The 17,575-nt window shown below is 47.8% G+C and overlaps 1 protein-coding gene across 1 annotated transcript in view; it reads right to left on the bottom strand.

The window, feature by feature from the left end:
- Positions 1 to 17,575, bottom strand: part of fmn2b (formin 2b) — a 44,920-nt gene that overhangs the window by 5,156 nt on the left and 22,189 nt on the right. Inside the window, exons 9-17 of the mRNA XM_035533205.1 lie at positions 15,589 to 15,650; positions 13,172 to 13,263; positions 12,897 to 13,026; positions 12,016 to 12,162; positions 11,876 to 11,935; positions 11,356 to 11,476; positions 7,936 to 8,028; positions 3,873 to 3,924; positions 1,243 to 1,392 (exon numbers count right to left, since the gene is read on the bottom strand). Coding sequence (XP_035389098.1) covers positions 1,243 to 1,392; positions 3,873 to 3,924; positions 7,936 to 8,028; positions 11,356 to 11,476; positions 11,876 to 11,935; positions 12,016 to 12,162; positions 12,897 to 13,026; positions 13,172 to 13,263; positions 15,589 to 15,650 — 907 coding nt within the window. The remainder of the gene's footprint in view (positions 1 to 1,242; positions 1,393 to 3,872; positions 3,925 to 7,935; positions 8,029 to 11,355; positions 11,477 to 11,875; positions 11,936 to 12,015; positions 12,163 to 12,896; positions 13,027 to 13,171; positions 13,264 to 15,588; positions 15,651 to 17,575) is intronic.

Raw genomic sequence — 17,575 nt, 5'->3', positions numbered from 1 at the left:
GAGAGGAGGAGGAGAGAGGAGAGGAGGAGGGAGGAGAGGGGAAAGGAGGGAGGAGAGGAGGAGGGAGGAGAGGAGGAGGGAGGAGAGGGGAAAGGAGAGGAGGAGGAGGGAGGAGGAGAGAGGAGAGGAGGAGAGAGGAAAGGAGAGAGCAGGAGGAGAGAGGAAAGGAGAGAGGAGGGGGGCTTTGAAGAGCAGTGGACAGCAAGGTTAAAGCAACACAAAGCGAGCTGTGCGTTTGAGGACAGATGGAGGCAGGTATGGCTCTGCTCCTCGCTGGAGTTTCCCCATGAATAATGGAGGAGTCTTCCCGCTCCGCTCGGCGTCCAACAGACCAGGCCAATTTGGATTTGTTGACTCTAGACGTTATCACAAAACCTCATCAAGCCCACTGGAAGCTCACTGTACTAATCAAGTATTCTTTCCATTATTGGGGTTACAAAAATAGTCAGGGTTCATTTCACAAGCTCTCCCCTTTTCAGTGAATTTTAAATACAGGAGATATAATCTAATATCAAACACATGGCACAGGTTATGGAGCCCAAAGTTGGAAGGCCAGTCAGCATTACACAAAGAGCAGCTCTCCTTCCTATCCCACACACACCCTGGAATAAACACTGGCATGGTGTTGGACTTGCACACATTTGTCTGGAGCTGGAAAGGTATACCCTGCTGGGTTTGCCTGGGAGACGAGCAGAGCTCAGCTTTGGTCTGGGAGGTGGAGTACCCAAAGCGCGCGTGCACATGGTGAAGGCCTCCTAGCTGGACTACAGGGAAGAAGATTCATCTCCACGTCGGAGTGTCCGATTGGTGGAACGCGGAGCCACCCCACCTCGGACGTCACTCGGGCCAGGAGGTTGCCAGCTGCAACAGGTCTGACCCTGCAGCGGGTTTCAGCCAAGCGGCGGGTATTTTCCCAGCAGCCCCGACAGATGGTGCGCGGGTAGGCAGCCATGTGAGGTCATGCCAAACTGAAGCACAACTCTGCCAACAATTCACATGGATAGCTCTGCCCTTCCCATACAGACCCATCCTGACCACGGGAACGATTGTGGAACGCGCCAAACGAATCAGTTCCTACATGTCGGGGAGGACTAACCTGCGGGGACACGTTTAAACGTGACGCTGTCCGTTTTAAAACGCAGCACAAACGCACTGATCCTGGACCAAATGCCACGCGTGTCTCGGCCACGCCACAGCTGAACGCATTCCCAGCCACTCATCCCGTTCCGAGCAGTGCCACACCTCTCCTGTAAGATGAGCTTGTTCTCCTTCTTCCAGAGGTCTTTGAAATCCGTGGAGAACTCGTGCCAGACAGAGAAGAACGTGTGGGGAGAAACCTCCTTCTCGCCACTCTTCGGCTTCACCGAGAAGAACACGGTCAACTCCAAGAACCTGAGAGAAATCAAAGACTTTAAGAAATGGTGACAATATCATTTAAAAAATAGATGTTTGCATGTTTCAGCTGACCTTAGAGGAAGGTTCAGCTTACAGGGAAGGGGAATTAAACCAACCAAACAAACCAACCAACATAAAAACCCCTAACCCCCCCAACACACCCCCCCCCCCCACATCTAAGTGAGAAATATCTGATCGTTTCTGGTCACTGAGATCACACCTGTGTCATCCTGGCCAACAGTACCATTAATGTGCAAACCATCACATATACACTCAAATTCTGAACAACCCAGACTGAAACGCGAGACACACTTCAGGGTTGCGAGAGTGCCACTTTGGGCTGTAACTCAATTACTGCCATTCTACTGTTTTGACTACACGTCAAATTGCATATAGCAAGTGTTTCTCTGAGCAGTACCCAACTGCTCAGCCTGACGAGGAGGTTTCTTTCAGGTTCCTCTGCCATAGCACTGCTTGCACCTCTGAGGCACTGCGAGAAAAGCTTTGATTTCAAGCGGATGTTAGTAGAATAAAACAACAACAACAACCCTTAGGAAACACTGCCAGTCCAGGATAGGAGCGGAGCGCCACACTGAAGTTCTTCCCAGTTTATTCTGGTTGCCTGCATGTGTGATTTTACACAGACCCGGGTGGGTTTTCACCCCTAATGAACCCACTGCATGCCAAATTCATGTACGTGACTTGATTCATTGCATTATTGTCTTACACAAAGACTCAACACCCTTCAAAGTCTTCAGATTTATCTGGACTTCAAATGGTCTGGGATTTGGTGACGAACCCGCAAAATTTGGTTTTATGTAAGAAAGCATTCTATGGCTTTATAAACACCAGTACCCGCTGAAGATTAATTAAACAAAACCAGCACTGTTGGCATAAGTACTTAATCCCTGTGCTGTGGAACCTCCAGGGTTACGCAGATGAAGGACACTAGCTAGCACTGCCAACAACCACAACAGCTCTTCTCCGGGTTAAAGACTGTTAGTCAGACTGGGATTCTGAAGGAAAGCTGTGGAAATTAACAGACCATTCTACAGAATTTAGGCATTATTGTCCTGCACGAACCATAAGGTGATCAAATAAACAATAATCTTAAGTGTTTGGATATCCCAGTGTGGACCACGGAACAGTTCCGAGGAAACAGAAGCTGCGTCTTCCCACCAAGGCCTCGCTGTCGGAGCAGGCCGAGGGCTTGTGAAGGTCCACCCGTCCAGAGCTCTGCATGTGTAGAAGAGTTGCTAAAGGACAGTTACTGAAGAGAAAACGCCTCAAAGCACACGTGGAGTTTACCAGGGTGACCCTTCTGAAGCGTGCGCGCTGTGGTCACAGGAGACGAACACCTTCTGCAGCCAAAGTTCAAACAGCCGTGGGTGGCACAAATCCCACACTTCCGAGTGTTCCCCACGCCTCGAGCCCCACCCTGCAGTGAGCAGGGACTGCTTTTCCTCAGTGAAGACTGAACAGGTTCAACACAACCATTTTCAGTGCGCTAAATAAAAACTGCAGCGTGGCAGGATTGTCCTGTCGGCAAGACCGGGGTTCTCAGCTCGAGGCCAAAGCAACACTTGCACAGTCGTGAACTGTGCAAAGCTGCTACACACGTACCTCCATCAGATTTAACGCTGCTATTACAGCAAATAAACAGTCCTGCCAAGTACCAGTCTGAGCATTTAAAAGATCTGCAGACAAATAAATCATTTGGACTCATACTGGTTGAACATACTGGTTTACAACAGATCTCCTGATGGGAACACGTGCCTAAGTCACGTGTAAAACAGATGAACCGGAGATCTCATCGGGTTAAACACTTTTGTACTTGAAGTGTGTCGGAGCGCGGAAAACTCCGAGAGACTCTCTTACAGTTTTTGCTCGTTTAAGTGAACACACCGCTGGCCGCCGATGCCCTTACCAGGCGCGCTAGACCTCTAACGTGTGTGAAAGGCAGTCATGCACTTTATTGCTCTCCTGCCTGGCTTTGCCTCAGACCCTCTTATACGTGGACGTGATTTAGCAGTTACGGACGTGCGGCTTCACACGTTTATGAGAGCACATGATATCAGCCGTCAATAAATTATTCTGCCTGCAGGACAAAAAAAGAAAAAAAGGAATAGTCACGTGACGAAGGGCGAAAATACTGCTAGAGGCTGGAAATGAAATAGCACATCATGACAGGATTAACTGTATGTAAACTAATGACTGCTGAACAGAGCTCTTTAACAAAGATTTATATTACTGCGTGCTTCCGTCTATGGCAGAGACCAAACATCTTGGTTCCCTTGTATTTGTGGACATTCTGCTATGGCTTCCAAAAATATCAAAACAAATATTTCTGAAGGCATTTGAAGAAGAGTATAAAGGAATACCGATTTGACCCCCCTCAAAGATAAACGCTGAGCAGAGCAAAGCTTTAAGAGCTTGGGAGACATGTCAGTATTGCAAGCACCAAAATAGCTCCTTACATTTTGTGGGTTTCGCTTAGTTGGGTCTCCTGTGCCTCCAGTTCTTTTCTAGCTGCAAAACAGACACAAAGACAAAACACAAAGTTATACAGTTTCATCACAGACGTGCAGTATGCTGGAGACACCCCCCATCCAGTGTTATGCAAACGCACAGAAAACCTCAAAGACGCAGATGAAAATCTGGAGGACTAGACCTGCCCACTAAGGGCGACGGTTCAGAAAGGCATTGATACAAGGTTTGAAGATGTGCGATGTGTTTTTAATTACGTCGGCTAAAAATATAACAGGTCAGTCCAGGTGTGAGAAACTAGTCTCATTTTTGATGTCCAAAATTTTTTGCACAAATTTCACACAGTTGGTTTGAAAATGCCTAAAAGCCAGTAATAAAGTAATAAAGCCAAGTCACAATAGCACAAGAGAGTGTTTCTAGGCAACCATGTAAAATAAATAAATAAATAATATACACACACATACATTATATATATATATATATATATATATATATATATATATATATATATATATATATATATAATGTATATGTGTGTGTGTGTGTATATTATTTATATATATATCACACACACACACACACACACAACGGAGCCCCCGTGACGAGGACTCACGGCAGTATGTGTTGCAGAGCAACTTCACTGATTAATCATTTACACCAGTGTGTTTCCATTCCTGTGTCGGCTTGTGGCATAAGTGTTGATACATAGAGAAGTGTGTGTGTGTGTGTGTGTGTGTACACAACTTTTCATAAAGTGGTCCTTTAAACATCACGAATACTCTTTTGAATTTACAGAAACTACAAATTCAATATACTTCAAGTGCAAACCACTTTTTTTTGTTTGGTTAAGACTGCAAGCACTCCGTGTGAATAGCTAAACGTCCACCCAGCTCCAACAAAACGTGCGCACGTGTGTCTGTTTTAAGCCCCAGTCGTACAGAATCGTTACAGTGCCGCGGTGGCCCTGCGGTGGCCCTGCGGTGGCCAGACCGGTCTGCAGTCGTGTATGGCCCGCGTGAACGCCCTAGCCCCGCAGGTGAGAATGACTCAGCACAGGGTACAAACACACACCTTCCACTAGCTTGCCTCGTTTTGGCCTAGGGTGTTGGATCTAAACTCAGTGACAACTCTCTTGGTGCCACCTTTGTTTCCATGGAGACGAGGACAGAACGAGCCTTGCGCCATTGGTTATTTTATGGGGTGGACTCAGAGCTTTCCAACGCCACAAACCTTCACACTGCGCCTGTCCGAGGTTTTTTTATTTTCTAGCAGGGAAGTGCAGTTGTGTTTTACTCGTCTCAGCCCCGTACCTGGCGATCATCAAACAGACTCTGATCTTTAAGAGCGCCGTCAGATCCACTTCACAGACTTCTCCTCACGTCAGACGCGAGGATCCCCCCATACTAAATCTTCCTATTCATCTTTTCGCATGTGGTACCAATTATGTTAGACAACGGTATCCACGCAGCAACCGAGCAGACGGCGTACGCGACATAATTGCTCATCTCCAACGCGTGACCAAATGGATGACCAAGAGTTGTTCACTTTCGAAGCGGCTTCCAGCTCTGTCGCCGAATTTCAGTTCCGCTCAGATGCCACCTCATGCAGCGCTTCGATTTAGATCGCAAGAACAAATGAGAAATGAAAAATAGACATAAAAATAGATTAAAAAAAAAAAAAAAAGCCAATAAGTGAATTTGACAAAACCAGAGACTTAACACTACTACTAATTAAAACCACAAAAATGAAAGCGTAAAGAAAAATGACAAACCCACTGGAAGCATTTCATTACTGGTCTGCAAGTATGAAAACCAGACCTCGTGCGCGCACGCTTTGATATCCAAGATCTCCTCGGCGCAGCGACGACGACAGACGCGCACGCAGACGTAACGGAGGCGCTGGGTCACGTCTGCTTTCACTTCTCCATCGCAAGCAGTTGCACCCTCGAGCAAGAACCACATCAACAACAACATCGTCGGCTACGTGAATAACCGTCAAATGCGTCTGGCGGCGGTTTTGCGGCTGGAGCCACGACTGGGCTGCAGCGCCCGAGCGCGGGGAGAGAGCGCAGTTTCCGTGGGCCAGACAGCCTAGACCCGCAACGGGAGAGCGTGTAGGGATGTACAGGCTGCCTCCTTAAATATAAAGAAATAAAAACTACATCCATGTTAAAAAAGGTCACCGAATGAGTGAATGCAGGTCTCCCTTCCCTCTCGCTGTTCCTACTTTCTTTTGCGAGGAAAGGATACTCCAGCACTCAAAGCTATGAGAGGCACATAATTCCTGATCAAGTCAACTTTTCAGGACGCCGGAAGGATTAAAACGATACCAAAAATATTGGTATTTGTAAAAATAAGTGCCAAATTCATCCTGTCTCTAAAGACGAGGTTTAAACTGGGGAAATAAAACTGTCCTTGGACATGGAAATGTGTCACACCAGCTAAACGTGGAGCTCCTTTGCTTAAGTGCACTTTATTTTCAGAAAAGACGGTAAGTGAAACCAAACGAGTGGTTTAATATTAGCCCATTAATATCTGGGGGGGGCAGGCAGACCATATTACGCACGTCTGTCAAGTTTGTGTGCAGAACGGTTCAGAAGCTTGAGCGCCAGTAAGGGTCGCTGACCCAGGTGTTCATTGACAAATTGTGTGTGTGTGTTAGTCCTAGTACTGCTTAAAGAGCTAAATATAATTATTGTTGTTGTTAGCATACTACTGCTACAGAAAAGCCATGAGAGCGAGAGAGTGAAAAGGAAAAACGCCATAGCCAAAATAATGAGGACAGGAATCGATAAATAATAACGGTCAGAAAATCACTTTGCAGACTTAAGGCAAGAGAATTTGAAAGCTGCATATCAGCAGTCTCCCAGTCTCCAACTCCTCGTGACTATGACCTTAGATATTAGTATGAGAAGCTGTGTGTGTGTGTGTTTGTGTGTGTGTGTGTGTTTGTGTGTTTGTGTGTGTGTGTGGTAGCGAGGTATGATGACCCCAAGCTTGGCACTCCTGGGGAGTCAGAGACAGATTAAGGTGATGTGAGGTTAGCACAATCTCATGCCCAGCAGAGCTCCAGGGGTCACGACACATTAGCAGGCCTATGCTAAGTGGTGCGGGATCCTCCGTCAGCTAATCACGGCCAGACCACCCAATTTCCCATGCCACCACAGGGCAGGATGCTGCCGTCAACTTGATTTATACGCCAATGCCTCTCACCGGCCGAGAAGGCCTTAAACGCCTTCTTAAGAGAGGCAGAGAGCGTGAGAGCACGAGATTGACTCATTCTGACCAGCAAGGTGAAGAATTTTAGGAATGTTCAACTGGGAGTCAATTGCTGGGAAAATAATCCGACATCTTTGCCGTTATCCAGCACTGCTGTAGAGCCATGACTAATCGAACCTCCCGCTACTCCCGTACTGATGAACACAGGTCACACGGAAATGACGCTCGCAAGCGGCTCTGCGCTCAGACAGAAGGTACCGCTTTCACGTGTGCAACCCTAGGGAATTAAACTACAGAGGCCTCATGTAAACTGGATTTTAATGTTATATAAAAAGCAAGCCAAACGACCGTGTTGTATACAAGTAAACATGTGCTCTCAACCGGAGCATCATGACCTGACAGTGGGTCTCAATCATTTTGAAAGGGTCATGGGGTTGGGTCAACTGGTCAAAAAAAGGAAAAAATTTACCCCCACCTGAATAACTAAAAATGGAGCATTCGTTAAAACCACCACCACCACCACCCTTCAGCAAGGTGTCAAGTTGCCATCGTTGGGCTTGCAGTACATTACAGCTACAGCCTTCTGCATGCGTAATGCCGACTGAGGCTCGCTAGGTAATGCAGTCTCTCTAAAAACAAACCCCGATTAAAACAAAAGGCAAAACAGAATCCATTAGAACAGCATGCTTTCCATGTTGTGCAAATAAAAACATCCCGAAGAATAATGAGCAACGCTGTTATTGTTATTATTATTATTCAGCACTGAAACTGACCAAATGTGTGCCTCCCTGGGCTGTGCATGCGTTCTGGCTTTAGCTCGGTGCAACTGGCTCACCTCGGCTCACAAACTCCTCCATTTTGGTGTTAAAGGGCTCCAGGTGCTCTTCAGAGGAGACACTACACACCTTCTCCACTTCTGCAGTGCATGCTGGGTAACAGAACAAGACAGAAGAATGTTCACATGAGAACTAACAGAAGTGAGCAGTGTCACAGAATTATGGCCCAACACACAAATTCTGGGAATGTGTCCCAACACACACACACACACACACACACACACACACACACACACACTAAACCTGAACAGAAATTACCCTGGGGGGGGAATTCTAATTTCATGATGCTTTGGAAAAGCTTAAGGCTTGTGAGTAGTAACCAAGAGAGAAGCACATGTGGTGATGAGCTATTGCCCTGCCCATGAGAGAGGGGCCACTATGAAACATTTGCAAGCCTCTTCCAACCATATGGTTTTCCAATCAGAAACTAGGAAGGCCAGCAATGACTCGAGCTTTGTTCAAAAGGTTCTAGAAAACCCCGGGGAGACAAGAACAGCACCGTCCTACAACATGACGATGACTGAGAAATAGGAGACGCAAGCCTACGAGAGATAGTGGAGAAATTAAGTCAAATAAATAAAACCTATTGGTGCCGTATGGAATTAACACAACTATTTGCTTTCTGATCACACAATAAATAAATAAAAGCCTGTACATGAATTTGGTCATTAACATACAAGCCCTGTTCATCTGTCAAACGTCCGACTGCTGCATTAACTGCTCAGTCAACGAAATGGCAACGATTAAAGGACCCAAATCATTCCGGAAGTTTCAAACGGAAAGATCCCAGAGGTGACGGGAACGCGGACTTCGACTTCCCTGGAAGAGTCTTTGATCATTAACAAAACATGGCACAATTACACCAATTACGCTCAGAAGAGAATGAACCAGACTCTCTGCTAGCTCGCCCATAACCTCTCCCCGGCAAAGGTCCCCGGAGTCAACACAGTAAGAAACGCTGGGCTTACAGGGGTGGGCTCTTCTCAGAAACAACGAACTTTACTTAAACCAGAGAGAGAGAGAGAGATTATATTAATTTTATATATATAAATAAATAAAAATGTGTGTGTGTGTGTATATATGTATGTATTACACCCCTACCTTAACCATACTTGCATGTGTTTTATGGTGTTTGCTGTATTTCCAGTAATTTTGTGTCTTTGGGTTCTTGAAAAGCACTATATAAATCTCCATTATTGTTAATATTACTATTATTATTAATAGCTAGTATACCGAGGCATTCCAGTGGCCAGGAAATCTCTCCAAGGGTTAGAGTCTCCTTTCTTAGTGCTCATATCATAAAATGTACCTACCAGTGTCTGTTTTAAAAATGAAACCTCAGTTACTGGAAACAGGCATCACTCCGTGATGTGCCTGGTGTTGGGAACGACAACAACGTTCAAGAGGAAGAATCAGATGAAACAGTTGTGCTCTAATGTCAGTTATCCTGCTCTTCCTCCTGGACATCCTCAGAGAGCAGGTGGCCACCGAGCACAGAGATGACCGTTACTCCCTCAACTAATGGTTACACTGCTGAAATGTTAAGTTATTTGCCCCCCAACAATAACCAACCATTCTCTACAAGAACCTCTGAGAATCCCAGAAGCCCCAGCATTCTCTGAGTCCAGCCTTCAGTGTCTGGACTGGTTCACATGACCAGACTGGATGAAGCCCCGACATATCTGAAGCTTCCGTTCGCGTCAGGAGTTCAACATGTGATCTATGGGGTAAACGGGGAAAACCCAGCAGTGTTCTCCCTCGCTGACCTCTCGCATTATTTGCCCCATCGGTTTGGTAACTCGATACGGGGGCTTGTCATCTTATGAAACCCAACCGAACGCGTCCAATTACGGAGAGAGACTCCCGAAATAGCCTGGCCTCTGTTCATCTGTGACCGGGAGCCGCTTAAGCGACGAGACCTCGGCTTTTACGGGCTCGACCTCGCTGATTAACAGAGAAGCAAAGAAGGAGAGACCTGAAATAGAAAAAAAAAAAAGATGATGAGAAGGAGCAGACAGGGAAAAAAAAAACAGGAGAATGGGAAGACGGGAGTACCTGGTAACCATTCAAAACGTGCCAACAGCTCCCAGGCCCACACCAGGCTGACCTTGGGAGATCACCTCACGGTTAAAGCCTACCCATGTTCAAAGACCTACCCACGGCCCCCGCCACAGAGCTGGTGCTCCCGGCCGTGTTTACGTATGGAAGTGGAGGGAATTTGGCCAGCGCTTCCAGCCTCAAGCACCTAATTGGACTTCTGACTGAAGCTAGACAATACAGAGAAGGGGTGAGTGATGAATGTTTCAAATCAGTCTCTCATCAAGTTCAAAAAAAAAAAAAAAAAAAAGCCACTCTTGGTGACCGCTAGATCGAACAGTAAACATCAGAGGAGGAGAATGACCTGCCCATCCATCTGTGAGGTGGGATTATGAAACAGGATACGAATAGGGAAGGCAGTTTTTCACTAATAATGGAAACCAAGCCGTCCCAATTTAGCTCAGGACGACACAGATCAAGACTTCTCACAAACATTTCAGAGAAACGCTCTCCTCTCTCCGACTGAATCAAGTCAGACTGTTTCAAGCTTCAACTCTTGGACTGTTCTCGTTCGTTGTGGCGTTTTTCTCTCTCAAAAACCCCCATGCTCGCTCGCTCTCTTGCTCTCTCGCTCCCTTCCTTTTGTTTGGTTTGGTGTTTTCACATTAGCACTCCATTTGTGGGTATAATTACACACAGAAGAAGAAGAAAGCTCACCATCAACTCGTGAATTTCACTTTAGGGCGATCTAAGATGGCAGTGTGTTTTTGTAGCTGTAAGGTGTGCCGGTATGTGTTGTACATGATAATTGATAGAGGTTTAATGAAGTTGGTCTCCCCCTCTCCGATCAAATATTCACCAGAGACCTACTCTGCTTCCCAACAGTGAGTCCACAGATTCCACAATTATTAGCAGAGGGGCCACATCTGATGCGCACCGTTCTGCAAACTAACGTTATGTGATCAGATGCTTCCATGTCCACAGCCTTCAGAGACCGTTCGCATCAAGGTCGTGAGGTCGGCTTTGGGCATAACGGCCCGTAATTCAAACCCACGGCTCTGTGGCTACGGCTCAGAGGAAGCAGACACGCTCTCTTCCTCCCGGCGAACGCCGGGTGCTCGCGGAGACGGACGGTTTGGATCACACTCGACAAGAAGCCCAAACGCAATCGGGAGAAGCTCGGCCCGACGAGAAACACGCCGGAGCCATTAAAAAATGGACACAGGCCGGGTGTGTTGGGCTTGCCGGAGCGGTCAGTGCAGAGAAGGTGACTGCCTGCTGACAGCCCGAGGGTCAGGACCCGAGGTCTTCCTACTGACCCCCTCAGCTCATAGCACTGCTGTGCTCCTTTGCCAGCTTGTGAGGCGGGGCAATAGAATTACCTCTCAGGTCTTTCTGTAGCTTGAGCAGGTCTTTAGTAAAATCCTCAAACTTCATCTGAGATGCCTGGAACAGGTCCTGGGGCTCCGGCAGAGGATACACACACGTCTCCCGGCCAGCATCCTGACACACAGACGCACGCACAGACACAGACACAGACACAGACACACAGACACAGGAGAGAGATTAAATTCATCCCGTGTCTTTTCCTGTCTGGTATTCTGGCTATTAAATGCAAATCACTGAAAGTGTTTCCAAAACCATTCCCAAATAATTCTGCATGAGAAGCACAGCGAGTGCGCGTGGGAGCGAGGGACCGAGAAAGAGAAGAGTAAAAGGCATGAGGTTGGTCAGGAACACTAGCCACAACACTGACCACAGAGCAGTCAAATGCATCAGAATGAAGCCAGACCAAAAAAAAAGGACAACCATTTTCCCACAGTAGACGAGAGCAAAATTCTCATACTGTGAGCTGTCTCTCTCTCCGTCTCTGGAAAGTGAGAAGGATGTTTTAGTGCATACCTCATCAAAATGCCGCAGGTAGTATGCAACAATGTACGACAGAAGACTTCTGGTGTTGTCCTGCAACAGAAGGACAGACGACAGCATTTCAGTTCCCTCGTGGGCGGAATGCCCGCTGGTCCCTGAGCGTTAGGACTCACGCTGCTTTTGACGTCCTTCAGTTTGGGCAGGATGTCTAGCACAAAGCCGTCGGCCTGGCCGCGAGTGCGGTTCCCTCCGTTCATGAAGTTCCCGAAGGCCAGAATGAGGCTGAGTATCTGCGCGACTCCAGAACCGCTGTGCAGAGTCTGCACACAGCACAAAGCCCAAACCATCTGAAACAGCAAACACTGCCATACGCTTGACAGGTCTTTAGTCGTTACCTCATTCCCCAAATCAAGGCATCTCTACCACGGTCAGCATGGTCAGGCCTTTACTGACAAACGGTGAATTCATTTTTTTACATGTCACTGTATTTAACAACCAACCAGCATTTCAACAAAGCAGGTATGCGTTTACACCAGATGTGTGTCCACTGGCCGCACCTTTACAGACTTTCCCCGGCAGCTGTGTGACGACTGGCCGCACCTTTACTGACCTTCCTGGCAGCTGTGTGACGACTGGCCATACCCCATCTGTGTGTTGACTGGCCGGACCTTTACTGACCTTCCCGGCAGCTGTCTGTTGACTGGCCGCACCTTTACTGACCTTCCCCGCCAGCTGTGTGACGACTGGCCGTACCTTTACTGACCTTCCCCGCCAGCTGTGTGACGACTGGCCGCACCTTTACTGACTTTCCCCGCCAGCCGTGTGTCGCCTGGCCGTACCTTTACAGACCTTCCCCACCAGCTGTGTGTCGCCTGGCTGTACCTTTACAGACCTTCCCCGCCAGCTGTGTGACGACTGGCCGCACCTTTACTGACTTTCCCCACCAGCTGTGTGTCGCCTGGCTGTACCTTTACAGACCTTCCCCGCCAGCTGTGCGACGACTGGCCGTACCTTTACAGACCTTCCCCGCCAGCTGTGCGACGATTGGCCGTACCTTACAGACCTTCTGCAGGATGTCCAGCTTACGGAGGATCGAGGAGGTGAATTCTGAAAACGTGGACTGAAACAGAATGCAAAACACCCTCCCTGAGAAGCTGGGGATCTGAGATAGCTGAAGGAGGAACCTGGACAGAACAGAGGAAGAAACGCCAGCAGTCAGTATTCAGTTCAGTGAGGACGTGGGATGATTCATATTATACCGGACGTGTTCTAGTCGAAATTGCCACGAGAGAGTGTGAGCGACCCCTCGGACGATTAATGGGTTCTTACTGTTCAGGTTTGTCCAGAGGTTTGACACCCTCCTTGCCCTTGGAAGACTCGTTGTGCTTGTCGATCTTCTCCACCTCGTCTGGCTGTGCTCTCTGTGACAGGAGAGCACGAGAACTGGGAAATCTCAAAAGCACAGAGCTGCTCCTACCCAACTCAATCCCACAGCTGAGGTTTCATTTTTAAACCCAGACGCAGGTGTCCCCACTGGTACATTTATGATATGAGCACTAGGAGAGCAGAATCTCAGGAGACTTCCTGGCTCCTGTTGTCTTTGGTTCTCTCATTAGTGGCCTGGACACGGAAACATGGTGCAAAATCTCTGACAATATACACAACAATCCTAAAGTAGTAATATAGTAGTACATTTAACACCTAATTAACATACAAGAATCCTAAAGTAGTAATATAGTACTTAACTATTACTATTTAAACAGTATTTAAACACCTAAAGACTTTCATTCCAGGTGTACAAAGTCAACACAAACCAAATGTTCCATTGTGCAAACGACTAGTAAAGCCAATTCCCCCCAGCAGCAGCTAGGGGGCGCCCTGCCAGCTGCTGCTGTTCCCACACTTCCACATTCACCACTCCAAAGGGGAGAACACTGGTGTGTCCCCTCTTGGTACATCTGGCAGGAAACCGTCCACACCCCGTAAAGCTGGACACGTCCCGCACCGCGACGGCAGCTCGATAACAACACGATGGAACCCATTTAAAAACACCAAATGTCTCACGGCCATCCTCGACCGAGATGACAGACAGACGTTACTGGCTCCCATGTATAAGCGTAAGGCAACATAAATGACACATTTGAAAACAAACCATGGGGAGACATTAGAACCACGCAACTTCGTTTACACGTCCTCCTTTCGTTCGGCTGGGGTACGTATCGTTTCCAAGGGTGAGCACGCCGAGCCTCTTCGCTCTTCTGCATGAACACAGGCCATGTTCCGCGTTCCCATTCACTTAACAGCAACAACACAACCGACGTTACTAAAACGACCGCCCGGGTCCCAGTGCTCGTACTCTGGGTTGAGACGCACAGCAGGGACATGGGTGTTTATTACCTGCAAGAGAAAACCAGCTACCTGACAAAGTAAACATCTCCGTAAACAAGCCCAAAGCTCCAGGCAACCACAGAAGCGTGTCCGCCATGCGATGTAAACTCTGGAAAACCACTCCAGTGATTTAAGCATCACCACAACGTGGCCCCCACTGCAAAACCCGCCCCCGGAGCAGAAGGTGCAGATTAGCGCACGCCTCACCTACTGTGTACCCACCCCGCCTTGCAGGGTCATGCTCAGGACTTCTACCCAGCCGTGGACCAGCCGCAAAACCAGCTCAAAGCGCTGGAGAAGACCCACCGCTGAAGATCATCAGGCGCATTAAAGCTAATCGGGCCTCTCCATATCTCAGCCGGCATGCTTCCTTTTACTCTTCATGCCCTTCTCGAAGGAGCACGTCTGGTTTCTAGAATTGCTGGACGTACCTGCCAGACACAAAACATCTGAACAATTCCTCTCGAAGTCGAGAGTGGGTGTGGGAGAACATTTCCACAGGTGGGTAGAGCTGCCAGAAGCGCCGTTTTTCTGCAGGGAGCTTGTGGTGCGACTCCAAACGTAACGGAGACGGCATGTTCTGCACCTCCAAGACCAAGAGTGAAACGCAGAACCCGCAGGGATGCATACCCCTACAGAATGGTCAGATCTTGTCGGTCCCATTAGACCTCCACGTTGTAAACCTGCCGCCGTTTCACACAGTCACTTTCATTAGCGTACGTCGCTACACTAGTGGCATTGGGGCAACTGTGTATAGTATTGGAATTGCCCCCATAGTTTTAGCTTTATGTTCATTGTAATTGTACCTTTACTCTGATGGAGCTGCTCCTTCACACAAATCTCATCTTGGAAACCCCCCCCCCAGACACGGATCTGCCCGACATGGAGCATTCCGTGAAAAACGCACATAACGGATGAGTAGATAATGGAAGAGGCCAGAGAGCGCGAGAGAGAGAGCGAGAGAGCTTTCAGCTTCTGGAAACGCGCAACACAGCCTTAGAGATCAGCTAGCAGCTCCCCCACGCCTGTACATCTCCTGAAACAAAAGTGTAACCTCTTGAGCAACAGGACAGAGCACATTTCTCATTTGAAGTTCCGCACCACCCAAACACAGCAGTGCTTGTAACGAAGCGGATTTGAAACCCACACTTGGCAGTGACCCGAGAAAAAGAATTACTGAACTGCAGTACTGGACAAACAGTCCACCGGAGCTTGAATGCGCGTTAGATAAATGTTCACTAATCTAAACTGGTTAATGAAATGTAGCTCACTAACAAAAGACTTTAAAAGGGAAAAAAACCAAGCCAGGGGTCAGAATTGAAGCCTGCTGTAGGAGCCAACCAGTAGAAGCAGCTTACGTTCTCATACAGAGCCTGTAGGGTCTCCAGGTCCACCACGGTGTTGTCCAGATTCAGAATGGCTGAGGAGCAGAACACACACACACACACACACACACACACACACACACACACTATTAAAAAAAGTGAAGAGTTGGTATTGGATGGCAACTTGCAGCATGGTTTATTCTATAGACATTACTGGATTTCACATGCAGACATGTAAACCAAGAAGCTACATTTGTTGTTGGATACGTGAAAAATGCCTTTTATGAAAGATATTGAATCTGCACTAAAGTAACTAGAAAAAAAGCTCACACACACACACACCGCCCTAGAACCCCAACACACCCCCACCCTCACTCTCTCTGCTCCACGTGTACCATCAGTACGCAATAGATACTACGGTATTGATTCTGGGTCACTGTTGGCCCAAGGTAACTATAAAAAGCCCAGGAGTCAAAAGGTCATAGGTCACTTTTCAGACACCCATTGCAGACAAACATGCTGCTATTAGCAAATGTGTGTCATGCAAGCACATTCTCACACACACACACAGAAATCTAGAAAAAGCAAATGAACATCTACAAAAGAAGAGAAAGCAACACACCCCACCCCACCAAGAAAAAAACCACCCCAATACCACCAAAACAAGACCTAGCAGAGGACAGATATACGGAGCGCAGAGTGCCAAGTCCAAACCACAGCAGGATCCACACTCCACACACTCGGTGGCGTGGGGTCACACGCAAGAGTGCTCAAAGCTCAGCTTAGGGCAAGACATTTGGGCATCCTGCCCCACGGGGTTGACTGCCACCCACAGCAAAGAGGGGGGCCCTCCCACTGTGCCCCACCAGAGACCTCGCTGCCCTGCTGGATACCGTTAAGCTGCTTAATACATCCTGAAGTGTCTGGGGGTAATTAACTACATTTGGCTGCAAGATCTGCCCCCGAGGCCAGGGTGTCAAGTTTGCTTACCGCACCTTAGAAAATACATTTAGCAACTTAAGATGGAACTTTTTAAAAATGCAAGTTGTAGGCACACACACACACACACACACACACACACACACACACACAGGGAGGGACAGACAGACAGACAGAGTGCATGAGCGAGTGAGAGCGACACACACACACACACACACACACAGGCTGTCAGGTTACTGAGTGAGCACGCTGCCTGCCGCCTGTGTGTCTCTACACATTCAGGAACTGGCGCCCCAAACTGTAATCCTTTAAAAGTAAATGTTTGAACACAAACAGGGCTGGAGCTGAGGACTGTTTAATCTGAGATATAGTGTTACATTCAAGCATGCACTCACTCACTCACACACTCCAAATATTCATGCTGGAGACATTGTTTAAAACTGAAGTGTTTGAGAAGACTGCTAACCAAGTCTACAAGAACCAAATAAATAAATACTTACAGTGCCACTTTCACGCTTAATTGAATCAAAGCTTCAAATACAGTGTTAAAGAAGAAAAAAGCTGAAAATTTGCAATGGAAAACTGCAACTTCTTGAGTCGCCAAGCGTTTATTTTCACTGCTCAGGATGAGTGTTTGGCAGATGAAAATGACTTTAGGGAATCTGTTTGCAAACCTAATGCCCTATAATCCGACACCCACCCGCCCGAAAAACCCTGCATCGTTCTCCAATCTTGTCCAGCCAAAGTTAAACAATGAGGGCAACGGTGCAGAAGGCATCAATTGGGGTGTTAAACGTAATTCCCCGGAGTTGGGCTGGACATTATAGCCCCAGCCAAAGAAGTTGGAGCTAGGGCCCCAACACCTAGAACCAAGAGAGGACAGCCCAGCACCATTTCAGCCAAGCAGGAGTCATTCCCCATCCGCTCAGATCAAGTGTCGATATTTACAAGAAACCCTGCATGGTCGCAACACTCAGCGTACGCCTCCAAATGGGGTCGGCACCCAGAAATTGGACTCAGTTCTCCTCCCGTCTGTGTGAAAGAGCTACAGTGAAATTTTCCAGCTTCCCAGATACTGGTA

The sequence above is a fragment of the Electrophorus electricus genome, chromosome 14, assembly GCF_013358815.1.
Source record: "Electrophorus electricus isolate fEleEle1 chromosome 14, fEleEle1.pri, whole genome shotgun sequence".
Taxonomy (NCBI): domain Eukaryota; kingdom Metazoa; phylum Chordata; class Actinopteri; order Gymnotiformes; family Gymnotidae; genus Electrophorus; species Electrophorus electricus.
The sequence above is the reverse complement of the archived record's forward strand: the minus strand, read 5'-3'. Positions and strand labels throughout refer to the sequence as shown.